The 13,646-nt window shown below is 50.8% G+C and overlaps 1 protein-coding gene across 1 annotated transcript in view; it reads left to right on the top strand.

The window, feature by feature from the left end:
• LOC135377855 (uncharacterized) overlaps nucleotides 1-13,646 on the top strand; it is a 250,025-nt gene that overhangs the window by 217,194 nt on the left and 19,185 nt on the right. Inside the window, exon 7 of the mRNA XM_064610568.1 lies at nucleotides 5,090-5,459. Within this exon, the coding sequence (XP_064466638.1) occupies nucleotides 5,090-5,459 (370 nt within the window). The remainder of the gene's footprint in view (nucleotides 1-5,089; nucleotides 5,460-13,646) is intronic.

Below are 13,646 nucleotides of genomic sequence, written 5' to 3'. Positions count from 1 at the left end.
ATGTGTCGGGATTATAGTCTCCTTTTCTCCCTCGCGGGCGAATCAATCATTGTCATCCTCATCGCGCTTTGCATATTTCCCACGATAGAGCAGACAAGATAACCAGCGAGATTCCGGCTCGAGGGTGAACAGAATGGAAATCATTTTCATTTCACACGAGCTTTTCTTATCGTAGACGACGCGGATGACTTCTATCAAAGAGGTAGGAACTGAAATTTGCACATGAGTGGCAGCTATAGAAACTTGCCGCTGTAATGTAGCTGCAATATTCCATTTATTATAAAATGGAATGTTGCAGCAGTTGGACACCAGCCCAAGAAAATAGCTGACAAAACTCTTCGAAGACTCAGTACGCAAGATATAAATACCGTCAATGAACATTAGGCACTTCCACGAATTAAAAAAAAAAACATCAAAACTCCATAGTTTCGGATTCTCCAAGAGCAAATAACGTCATCGGGAGTAGTAGCGTCTTTCTCCTAGCAACAGCACGAGCCTTTTCGCCCCTTGCCCAACGTTGGAAGTCTGCTAGCAGTTGTGGTGTGGGAAGATGGCAATCGACCTTCAAGGAGCAGTGTTGCCAGACGCAGTACAGATTGTGCACCCTGTGATGCCATACTTCTCAAACCTAGAGATTATTTTTACGATAATTCGGCATCACAAATTTGTATAGAGAAGTCATCAAGATTCTGGAGACAGGGAAAATGGGTTATTTTTTGTGATTCTAAAGCCGCTTTACGGACCCTTATGACACCGGGTACACACCACCTCTCAGCTCCTGTACTTAATGACATACTAGAAGCGCACCAAAAAGCAGTGACCGCTGGCCATGATGTAATTTTCCGGTGGATACCTGGCCACTGTGGGATCACCGGACATGATGCGGCCGATCACAACGCCGGGAAAGCACATGGAAATAGTACAGTGCGCAGTGTTTACTTCACGAAGGCGGACGCCAAGAGTGCCTTAAAGTCTCTGAGCCATAAGCTGTCAAAAGATCAATGGTTTTGTGGCGAGGCTGGATCTTCCCTTCTGCACCAGGTTGACCCCGAACTAGCCCTGGTCCTCCCAACATCCATGCCACGGCAGCTTACGTCATTGTTTCACAGGCTCCGGCTCAATATGCCATACAGTGCAAGACTCCTGTACAGGCTTGGGAAGGCGGACCCTCCCAATTGTCCAGTCTATGACTCTATCGAAGACGTCGAACATATTATAGTTATCATATACGCGACATCTCCAATGGGTGTGGGTGGATGTGTCTGGCATTCCTTCCCTTTCCTTAGGTGATCTGGGGGTAGCCGGCCCTCGTGATGATGGCTACAATCCCTTTTTTTTTCTTTCAATCATCATCATCATCATCAGGAGATTATGTCCGGCAGCCGGTTTCCATAAGAGGAGCATCCGTGGTTATTGCAGCTTGCACGTCCGTTCCCCTGACGCACATAGGCCTCAATGTAGACAGCTCGTAACGGTAGGCAATATATCATAACGACGACAAGCTGGTCTCATCAAAGTAGCGTAATGAGAGAGATATATAACCCGAGACACGGAAGAAACATGATCTTTCTTCCTTGTCTCGGGTTAGGTATCCGTCTCATCATGTACCAGCGTGTGTGCGTCCTTCTGCAACACTGTTAAAACAGAGCGGGGGGGGGGGGGGGGGGTCGAAGTAGATTGCCGTTGTTGGCCACACACGAGTTAAACAGAACTTTAACAGAGGGAGGGGGGGGGGGGTAATGGCAGGACCGGCTGGCCGTTGTTGGCCACACAGAAGTGGGCGTCGTCACGACTATAGCCAAAAAAAAAAAAAAAAAGGGGGGAGATGGGAGTTGACGATTTCAAAGTGAGGCATAGGCAGGATGACCAATACTGATGGGACGGAGGCACACTGTAGATGAGAGGTGCGCTAGAGTGGTCTTGCCGCGAGGCCCGTTTCTTGGAGAAAGAGCACGAGGCCGCGAGTTTTTGAAAGTCGTTCTGCATAAAAACCTTCGGGGAAGAGGACTTTAACAGAACTTCGCTACATAACATGCTGCTAGTCAACCACCATTTCGAATGATATCATGCTGTCTCCTGATTTGTTGAAATCAAGAGACAGAATGATCGATATCATTCGGAATGGTGATTGGCTGGGAGCGTGTTATGCGGTCTGTTGTGGTCTTCATCCTTTTCTCTCTCCTTTTTTTTTGTGTGTGTGTGTGTCATAGTCGTGACGATGCCCACTCGCGTGTGGCCAGCAACGGCAAGCTTATCTCGACATCACCGCCTCCCCTCCGTTTTAAGAGTAGGGTAAGGTAGGGCAAGATGAGACACGGGGCCAGACGCGACATTTTTTGCTCGACGCCGCCTGTCTCAGAGACGCTTTGCTCCATGCGCTTGACACTTTACTCACAGGTGGCTCTGCATGTCCGCTTTATTGCACGTGAGAATATTGGTGTTTGCGTCGAAGAGAAAAAAATCTGTTATTTCTGCCTGGAATATAAAGACCAGCAAAAAAGGCGCGATTTTCTGTAGTCTTTTTTCTTGTCATATGTGCAGCAGCGTTTCGCAGGCTTATTCTGTCAATGTAAGTCCACATCCTATTTATTTATTCATTCATTCATCTAGATATATGCAAAATATGGGCACTCTGGTTATCCGGTGTTCAACTTAAAAAATAATTCATCCGATGCTATGCACGGGGTAAGACGCGACAATTTGATATAATTAAAATTTTAATGCAATTTAAATATAATGTAATTTTGAAACTGATAAGAGATTTATTTTTTGCAAATTGCCTAGAACTTTCCAGCAATTTTTCCTGTTTCCTAGAATACGAGGGGTGTTCAAGTCAAACCGGGACTTTTCATTTTTCGCAAAAGTAAAATGAACTTGCAGGCGAGAAATTAGTTTTATTTTTCAACGTAATCTCCAGCTGCACTTATGCACTTGTCCCAGCGTTTCACGAGGGCTTGGATGCCAGCGGCGTAGAAATCCTTACCGGCGCGTAGCAGCCATGATCGGACCGCATTCTTGACCTCGTCGTCGCAGCTGAGGTGGCGGCCCCCAAGGAACGCCTTCAGTGGCCTGAAGAGTCAAAGAGCCAAAACTAGTTTCACGAGTACTGTACACATACAACCGTCAAAGTTTCATTCGGAATAACCAAGTCGTTTTCGAGGAATTTGTCGAAACGTGCCGTAAGAGCAGACGACGAAGGCTGCGCTTCTCTCATGCATACGTCACGTATGACGTCGGCCTGCGGGAGCGCCGTCGTTGTCATGGTAATTGTAACTTGCAGAAACACCTTGGGTTGAGTAATCCCCTTTGCTCTCGAAATGGGGACACTCAGGCATATACCTCCGCGAGCGGAGAATGGAGTCCGAGCATTGACTGTGGGGTCTCCCATAATGTGGCGCACAATCGGATACGCGGAAGCTAAGTCACGTGTTTTCTTTCCGCGAGTATTTAATGCGGTTTTTAAATCAACACGTACTCCTTCTCCATGTGCGTCGTCAGTGACACTTCATTTCGAATCATGATCAGTGTACAACGGGGAGTGTAATGGAAGCGCGCGTAATATATTTTTTGTCGGAGCTGTAATGCTACCGCGCGCGCCGATGGCCAGCGACTTCAGATTTGTGATTGTGGATGGGGTTATTCTGCGACTTTTAACTTGTCTCTGAGGATTAACATAGTTGTTCTGAACCACCATGCTTGCCACTACTTAGAATGCGCGTTTCTCACCTGAGAACTGAAAGAAAATGCACGAGAGTTGCCGCGGTGCCCACTATCTTCTGTCAGTCGTCTGCTCACGCCGATGCACTAGCGCGCGCAAAAGCAGACGATTTCTGTATCCTATCACGGACTTACCCGCAGGGCGACGTGGCCGTTGTTATTGTTGCTAACACAGATCGCGGCAGCTCTGCAATCTTTATCAATTTAATTCGGTTATTTAATAACTGTGGCGTGTTTTGTCGGATAAATTTGCAGTATTCCATTATCAACAACGGGCAATCGAATGGTACACTTTATGAAAGGGGCAGGGACACGAGACTGTCCCTTTAAAAATTCATTCCACTGACAAACGAGTTAAAAGGCCATGGAAAGCACCGTGTACAAGTACATATTTGCTTTTATACGTGTCCATAGCTTCGGGGTCATGTAATCCTCCCTTTAAAGGGACAGTCGCATCCGGGAACCCATCTATGAAACCGATACCACTATGTCCGGCATCGGCCGACAATCTACTTGGCTATTTTTTTCGTCCGAAAAACACTTAGATATTACATACACGATTTTTAAAGATCAGAGCTGCTTCCGCAGCTGCAGAGGCTCCCACGGCGTGACGTCACTCTCTAAGCGGAGGAGTGAGACGCCTGCGCTAAGGCGACGTCCAGACTCCCCGTGACTCTGTGAGGCGCCCGCTGCGGCCTTCCTTTTCTCAAGGTCGCGCCTTCATTGGTTCTTAGGGAGTTTTCTCGTTTTTCCGTTTTCTCCTTTTTTCCGTTTTCTCGTTTTTTCCGTTTTCTCGTTTTTCCAGACAGGGAATTCCGTCGTATAACCAGTATAACAGTCAAACTCAAACTACGCCACTCTTTGGCGTGGGGTTTTCGACGCAGACGTCGGCGGTCCACGAGGAATAAAATGACCTGATGCGACCGTCCACTTTAACGAAATTATACATACCCCCTCTCTCCCGAAATTATACATACCCCCTCTCTCCCTTTACAAAATCCTTCAATTCTTCTGAAGACGAATATAGTTGCCGTCTCGCGGTGCTATTTCAACAAATTTTGCAACTTTCTCGCCCACTTCTGCACATCCTCCAACTTGAATCTGAAATTGGAATAAAACTGTGGAACCCCCAGAAAACACTGCAGTGTCTGCCCTTTGCGGTAGTAGAGATTCTGAAAGCGCAAAGAAGGTGAAATAAAATAACGCCACGTCTTAATCTGACATCGAAAACATCTGAACTAAAGTCAATGATGCCCGCCGTATAAATTAAAATCACGCTGGCAACAACCACATACGAGCTAGCAAATGGGTCTGTACGAGGTCACAATCGTTACGCATAAGATAATGTATAACGTATGATAACACCTTCCAGGTTCGGTTCACAGCGGAACAAGCTGCACATGGCTCAGCTAAGTGGATCTTGATGACCGATTTGCAGTCTAGAAGGTTCTCGGATGAAACCGGCGAATTCCTTCTTGAACTCTCTCTAGCAAATGCTAGCACGGTTTTCGAAGCAGACATTCGTGTGCCAGCTCACGTTTCAAATCACCACCACGGCCCTCACCATAGACATCATCACCATTACCACAAGGACTATAGCGCGGGAGCCGCATCTGCGACGAGATTGGAATCGTCCTTCTTCTGCTTCGGAGGCTTCGAATGGAACGTTTCGCTTCTTCCAAATGGATCGCCAGAAGACGGAGACAACGGAAGACCTAGAGTGTTACTGAACAGGCTCACAGGTAAACAGCTTTTACGCATTCTCCTATACGAGGGCGTTCAATACACCCCAAGTATGATGCAGTACAAGTAGTATAGGGACAGGATAGGTTCCGGCAGTGGCGAATCCAGGGAGGGAGGGGGGGGGGGGTTCCAGGGTCAGCGTCTACGGGGGCCAAGAGGGGCAATTGCCCCCCAGATGTTTGCCGAGGGGGCGCAAAAATGACGGCCGGATGGCTGGGAGTTCACGATGTTTGGCGTCCCACAAACCGATGACAGTGGATCATAAAATGCACGCTGTTCTAGACCAACGTGCGTATGTGGCACATGAAGTAAAAATTTTCGTTCTCGATCCACATGGCAGCCTACAATTTGTAGTTTTTGCCTTAGTGATCTGACCTTACTGAGCATTGAATGCGAAGCTGCGTCTCAGCCAAACTATGATGAGGTCATCACTACATTTGCAAGTGAGAAGGTTCGCAGGGATGTAATTTCCATTAATATTTCCTGTTATATTTATGTTCCTGTTTAGCGATTTGTTTGTTCAGCCCTTTAACCCATATTGTTCATGTTTGGTACCTGGGGCGTGTGTCAATGAGGGGCCCAGAGCACTCGTCGTCGTTGTGTCGTCTGTAAAGCTCTGCTGCATTGTTAGCGGGTCACAAGTGTGGTCTTTGCAAGACATGTATTAACGCATTGTGTACAAGCCTATCCTTTCAATAGAATATAATATATCAAAGGTTTCATGGATGCCATATGGTACGCTTTTCATTCATTCCGTTGTTCAGTGTTTCGTTTCGGGGCGACAACAACAACAACAAATAAATCGTGACTATGACCTGAGGTGATTCACAACTGGAGAGCAGCACGTCATGGCGTCGTCGGGGCGTCATGTGCTTAGGGATCACCCACAGAGCGCACGGCCAAAGAAGTTGTGTGATACGGGCGAGGGGGGGGGGCGCAAATTTTGGAGTGTGCCGCCCCCAGGACCAAAAAGTAGACACCAGCCCTGACACGGTTGGGCCTCCCCCCCAAAACGATAGTTTATAGATTGGATTTCCCTGTCTCCCCTCCCCCACTACACGCTTCGAGAAAGAAACCGCCCCCCCCCAAACTGAGTGTCTGGATCCGCCCCTGGGTTCCGGATGAGCAACAAAAAAAAACTTCGTCCGGTTATCCGCGCCGTCATGCAGCCACCCACCTGCGCGCCATTATACTCCCCTCCAAATGCGTAGACATACACTGATGTACACCAAAAGGTACGTTTTGTTCTAATTGTTGCCAATCGTGATGAGTGCCACTTCTAATGCGGCTGATACTGGTAGTTTCATTCTTCGCTTAATGGAATCCGTGGCCTCGCACTAGAAGCCAACTGACATTCGTTCCACGCAACGTTGCTCTTACTGCTCAGTTGCGTTGCCGCTTGCGACAAGTGGACTCTCCAAGCTGCCGTCACTGTGGTGACCTGGAACACATTTTTCTCCATTGCTCACACTACCAACCTTTCAGGACTGCATTTTTAGGGCCTTTAACTCAACCGGTCTCTTGTCCTCCCTAGAGTCACTAAATAAGCTTCGCTTCAGAGTATCGACACTGAGGTCCAAGGGAGAGCAGGAGCGCCATCTTGTTTCTGCACCACACCAGTATCACCCCATCTGAGGATCAAAGACGGCTAAGATAATGCTCCCTGTGGGATAGAGAAGCGTGCATGATTGTTGTGCTATAATCCATGTATTGACAACGAGAGCATTGCCCACATTATTTGCCCCACTGTATGAGCTGTTGAGGAAAGAATTTTCTCCAAATTGGACAGATGCAAGGAAGTGTGCGTTTATCTCTTCAGAACGCGGCGCTGTTGATCCATTACGATTCACAACTACCAATCCGTCTGAGGTGCAATGCATCATAGACAGCGGATATATTGTCACACCGATTTGCCGGCTGTTCGGGGGGCGTCTTGTTTGCAGCTGCAGTTAGATGTTTTGGCTTTGGCATTTAACGTAACCAAATTTCGTCAATACTCCCTAGGAAGGATCTTTATCTTGGTGACTGCAGCAGCCCACATACAGTTCTGGGTGATGCCACTGAATCCATGCTCGTGCACCATATAATCCACAGCAAGAAAGAGCAATGAGCCAGCAGACGCGTTATGTCGTGTGCCTAGTATACCTGTCTCCAAGGAGGCATGACGCCTAGGTATACAATACGAGAAGTCGAGGCTCGCTCAAACGAGGTCACGAGGGTTGCTGGGATGCAACAGCTGATGTCATCTTCCTCAACACTCCCCCCAAAAAAGCAATGAGATGTTTGGGAAACTATGGATGGGATGGGAAAACAATGCGAATATATCGTTCGTTCGTGGCACACCTTGTCTCGCCAAGAACCTTGTCTCGCCAAGAACCTCTTAAGGCTTTCATAAAACCTGCGGTTGTCATGGATCTCGTGAATATTAGGTGGATGGCTCTTGTCACCACACATGAAAGGTCAAGAATGTAACACTTCTTTGACGCTCTATTTGATAATAATAGAGCGGTCCCACGTAGTCGGTGCCAGTTATATCAAGCGGAGGTGAGGGTGATACTCGATCACGTGGTAAAGGAGCCATCGCCTCAGTACATGCGCGAGTCGTTCACCGACGACAAACCTGACACTGGTGCAGAATTCTTTTTACTATATTAAGGAGCCAGTATTCTTCTCTAAGTTCTGCCAACGTTTCTTGAACACCCGCATGCAGTAGCCTTATATGCGTCTGTATGACGGGAAGAACGGTGAACGGGTGATCCGCAGCCATGACGATGGCGCATCTTCCATACTGTGAACGACCGTTCGACCGTTCATGCACAGAATACTGTTGTAGGTAGGAGTGAGGCTCATGAAAACAGCTTTGTGTGGGACGTGAACGTTTACTGACAACAACTTTCCACTACAGCGTTCCACTACAACTCAGTACACACCCACTGCATATGGTGCGCCACCCGATCTCTCGTGATAACTGCGATTAGCCGTGCTAACGATAACCGGCATCTGTATGTCGCTACAAGGGCTCCCCCCTCGCCGAACCGACGAGAGGGATGATGAGGTAGATGTGGGCGGGGCCCAGTGGACGCGCCGTCGGCGTGCGTCCGGCTCAGGAGGGTCCAGGGCTTGGGCAGCGACCGGGAGGTTGTGGATAGCTTGGTCGTGATGTCCCGTGGGGGGGGGAGGGGGTGTCGAAGTAGGCTGGCTTAAGCCTCTCGATGGACACCGTGTCAGGCCCATAAGGAAGATCCAACGGAAAGAACTTATCCGCACGGTCAAGGACTTTGTACGGCCCCCTCGTAATGTGGTTGTAAGAACGACCGTACGGCGTCGTGGCAGATGAAGATGTGGGAGACTTGGAGGAGGTCTGCCTGATGAAGATTGCGGTTTTGGAAGCTGTGCAAGGCGGCGTGGGCTTGAAGTCGTTAAACATCAAACGGAGATGGCCCAGGCAGTGGAGGGGACGCGAAGTGAGCAGCCGTACACGAGTTCTGCAGCACTGCAGAGGTCGTGCTTGATACATGCACGGAGGCCTAGCTGGACGAGCGGAAGGCGCTCGATCCAAGACGTGGTGTCGTCTGCCGCCCGTAGAGCAACTTTAAGCTGCCGATGCAGGCGTTCTACGGTCCCGTTAGCAGCTGGCTGCTAGGCGGAGGTCCGAATGTGCTGGTACCAAGTAGAGTGCACATGTGACGAAAAAGGGCAGACTTGAACTGACGTCCCCTGTCAGTTGTTAAAGGGGCAATAAACAGGTATACAAGGTGCACTTTTTTTTCATGTGTTGTGATACGTTGCTGATGGTGAACATTTTCCAAAAATTGTTGTCGCAAAAAAACTAAATAATGGCTCCAAACCGACCGAATATGCACTGCATTCTTTCGCGCTCATGCCCCGTCTTGCGATGCCCAGGCGACAATAGCCACACGTCATTTTGGCGTCGCGTACCATCAACCATTCAGAATGCCGGACCCTTATGCATTGATTTTGTTGTAATATCGGGAAGTTAGGTGAATTCTAAACGTCTTGCCACTTGTCAATTCCAAGGTAGCCAGATCAAACGGTACCAAAAGCCTGCAATGCTGCATTTCATATACGCACTATGTTTTCAGTGCTGTATTGCTCCGCGAGGTCACCGAGATGCTTCCGAAACCGGTTCCTTCGCGAGCTGCCGCTTGTCTCATTGGGGCCTGTCATTGGCTGGGCACTTAAAGGGACGGTCTCGTACAGCCGGGGCGATTCTGAAACTTAGCCAAAACTATCTTCATGAGTACTGTACACATACAATCGTCAAAGTTTCATTCGCAATAACCAAGTCGTTTTCGAGGAACTTGTCGAAACGTGCCGTAATAGCAGACGACGAAATCTGCGCGTCACTGTCAGAAGTCACCGTCCAGGTCCGTCCCTGCTCCCGTGCCACCCGTCGCGCCAAATGCACCGGATAGTTCCCGTCCCGCAGTGTCACAATCTATCCGAACCGTGGCACTACCCAAGCTGCACGTGCCAACAGTCGCAGAGAAGATCGAAGATTGGCAAGGGTTCTGGGACCATTTCAGCACGTAGTAGTACTACTACTATCCACGAGTGCGATAGCCTACCAAAGGTCGACAACTTCAAATATCTGCTCAGTTACCTAACCGGCCCTGCGAAGCGCTCGATCGAAGGCATCGGCATCACCTAAGGGAATTACAACATTTCCATCGCAACTCGCAAAAGCCGATTCGGTCGCTGAGAGCTTCTCATTGATGCGCATATTGATAGCTCTTGAATCTGGCATCGGTACCCAATGCTCACGACTTGGATAAGCTGCGCCTCCTTTATGACACCATCCAGTTTCGTACCTCGCGTCTGCAAAATCTACGTGTTCCCCAGGCGGATTACGCAGTGGTACTATACCGAGTGCTCCTGCGCTCTCTCCCGGAACAGCTAGCTCTTGAATTTCGCCAGTGGAACATTGGAGGTCGGCCGGTACAGCCTCAGACATCTGCCACCGGCGACGCGCCAGCCCACGAGCGGACACAAGCCGTGGTAGACTACCTGCAATTCCTTCGAAGCCAAGTTGAAAGTCGAAAGTCGAGAGGATTGCCAGTTCACTCACCGTCGGACATTGCACAGAACGACAGAACCACGCCGGTCCAACGTCGGCGTGGGTCATCTGGACAATCCGGCAGAAGCTTTGTCGCTCGCCGCCAAATCGACCTCCAACACGCCGCGCCGATGTCCGCTTTGCGCAAGCCAATCTCACGTCGTGTCCGAATGCCTCCGGCGCAAAAACGCAAGCTTCTACTCGCAAAGCGTTAGGCAAAGGCAAAGGGTTAGGTTAGGCAAGCGTTAGGCGTTAGGCCTCGCCTTAGATGCGGCAAATTCAACCACTATGCCCGTGATTGTCGAACCGGCCGTTCGCTCACCTGTACGCACTGTGAGGGACGTCACCTCTCCATCCTCTGCAACATGCAGCGCCCACGCTCTGAAGCTCCCGCACAAGAACACCCTCAAGAGACATCAAGCAGCCAAGGTCGCAGCTCGTCAAACCCGTCGATTAAAACAGCCACGTGCCTCAGATCCGGAGCTCCGGTCCTCTTGCAAACGGCTCGCTTGTGGGCCAACGGAACATCCCCTAAAGTCCTCGTCCGGGTGCTCTTCGACACGGGCAGTCACCGAACCTACGTCCGTTCTGACGCGTCGCGCGCCCTTGTGGGCCCAGTGCTCGGCTCAGAAGCCATCACGGTCTTCATTTTCGGTCAGACGGGATCGCCATCGCGCTACCACTGCAAACGCGTGGCCTTACAGCTCACGAGCGAGTATGGCGGCGACACAATTACCATCGAAGCCCTCGAAGTGCCGGAACTATGCTCCCTCGCCGACACCTCCATATATGCTTCAGTTATCGCCGACCTTCGTGCCCTTGGATTAGATCCCGCCGATGCTCTCCCTATGGGAGTTACCGGTGACGCCCAAATCTCTGTGCTCATCGGCTATGACGTTTATTGGTCTCTGATATCGGGCAATATCCGCCGTTTGCGATCGGGCCTCGCCGCAGTTGACACAAGCTTGAGATGGATTCTTCACGGTTCGCATCCCCTGGTAGCACCCGGAAGCGCATCCATCGTCACTACCCTGTCGGCTGCCTGCACCCCTGCGGAACAATACACCTGGGACCCGTCCGAAATGTGGAGACTAGACGGCATTGGTATCGCGCCCGAACAGTCCGTCCACGCTGCTAATCACCCGGCCCTCGGGCTGTTCGAAAATCTCATCGAGAACGTAGGCCGTCGCTATCAAGTGCCTCTCCTTATCAGGGACAGTCATCTCGGCGGATTAGCCGACAATCGTTGGATCGCGGAAGCACGCCCGCTCGTCTAGCTTCGGCGGTTTCGCGATCACGGTGGCCTCTTCAAGCAATACCACGACACCATCTCAGAGTACTTCGAAGAGGGACACGCTGAAAGGGTACCTCCGTCGTCTCACAGCCCGGACGTAATTTGTTATCTGCCGCACCACGCCGTAATACGCCATGAAGCGGTCACAACCAAGGTGCGCGTCGTTTTTGACGCGTCTTCTCACGTCGATGGGCAGCTCTCCCTCAGCCAAGTTCTCCACACCGGACCTAACTTGAACGTAGACCTGCTTCTGCAACTTGTGTCATTTCGCTCTTACCCCATCGTACTCACCGCTGACATTCGTAAGGCGTACCTGCAAGTTCTTATTCGTCCCGAAGATCGTGACGCCTTGCGATTTCTTTGGATAGAGCATCTGCCTTCTCCAGAAACGCGCCATCCCCCGCTTCAAGAATGGCGCATGACCAGAGTACCGTTTGGAGCCTCGTCCGTTTTTACTTGTTGCCACATTTCGGCACCATTTCACTGCGGTTGCGAGCAAGTACACGGATTCGGCTCGTCGGTTACGCCATGCTTTTTACGTAGATGACCTCATTCTGGGTGCCACGTCTGACAACGACGCTGCAAGAGCGTACCAGGACGCCGTAGCCATTCTCTCCGAGGCGGGCATGGAACTCCGCAAATGGTGCTCCACTCTCCTGTGCTCACCCAGCAGTTTATGGCGGACGGCACCGGCTACGAAAGCGTGTCGGACGCAGCTACCGTGAAAGTTCTGGGATTGCGTTGGCACCGCCCTTCTGACGAAGTCACATTCGATGTAAGCAGCATGACGAACTATCTCTCCAGTGCTGCTGCAACAAAGCGCACGATCCTACACTCTCGTATATTGACTCCCTTGGATATTTGGTCCCCTTTACGATTCGAGCACGCCTGCTGTTTGAATCACTCTGGGCATCTGGTCGATCGTGGGTCGAGCCACTTCAGCAGCAAGACGCGATGGATTGGATCAAATGGTGTACCGAGCTCCCGCTGCTCAACGACGTGCGTCTTCCACGTTACGTGCCCACCACGTTTGGGGCAGACACTCAGCAACACGCCTTGGCGGACGCCAGTCCACGCGCATACGGCTGTACCATCTACGTACGCTCCTCCATACCGAACAGCGCATGCGTGCCCAACCTACTTGTTGCAAAGGGACGGGTCGCCTCCCTGAAGGCTGTGTCGTTACGGCGCCTCGAGCTCTTGGCGTTCCTATTTCAGCACGACTTGTCACACGTCAAGAAGCTTCCGATTTTTCGCGACTGACCAGTTTTCTACTGGACCGATTTCACCAGAGCCCCCATTGGATTACCGGAACCCACACGTCGTCGCGCTGTCCCACCTTCGTCGCGCAACGGGTGGAAGAAATCCGACGAGTTACAGCCGGAAACGTCTTGCGCCATAGCCCGGGAGATGACAACCCAGCCGATCTCGTAACCCGCGGCGTCCCAGCCGTACAACTAACCACCCGCTCTGGTGGCATGGGCTTCCCTCTTTACAGCAGTCGACTGACGCGTGGCACTACGATGCCGCACCTCAACCGCCAGAACAGGCGAATCTGCAGGACTCTAAACCGGTCGCCACACTCGCGGCGAGTCCGCACCCTGTCGCCATTGTGGACTTGGCACGGTACTCAACGCTCACTCGGGTATTGCGCATCACCGCTTGGGCACTACGTTTTTACTCCGGGATTGGGCAAACACCCGTCGACCCTCCGCTACGCTGAGTGGTCCGCTCACTTCCAGTGAGCTCGTTTCGAGCGAACGGTATTGGATTAAGCAAGCTCAGCAAGACGCTTTTCCTGAGGCACTGCACGCC

Source organism: Ornithodoros turicata, chromosome 1 (genome assembly GCF_037126465.1).
Source record: "Ornithodoros turicata isolate Travis chromosome 1, ASM3712646v1, whole genome shotgun sequence".
Lineage (NCBI taxonomy): Eukaryota > Metazoa > Arthropoda > Arachnida > Ixodida > Argasidae > Ornithodoros > Ornithodoros turicata.
Note: the sequence above shows the minus strand (reverse complement) of the source record. Positions and strands in the feature narration are given on the sequence as shown.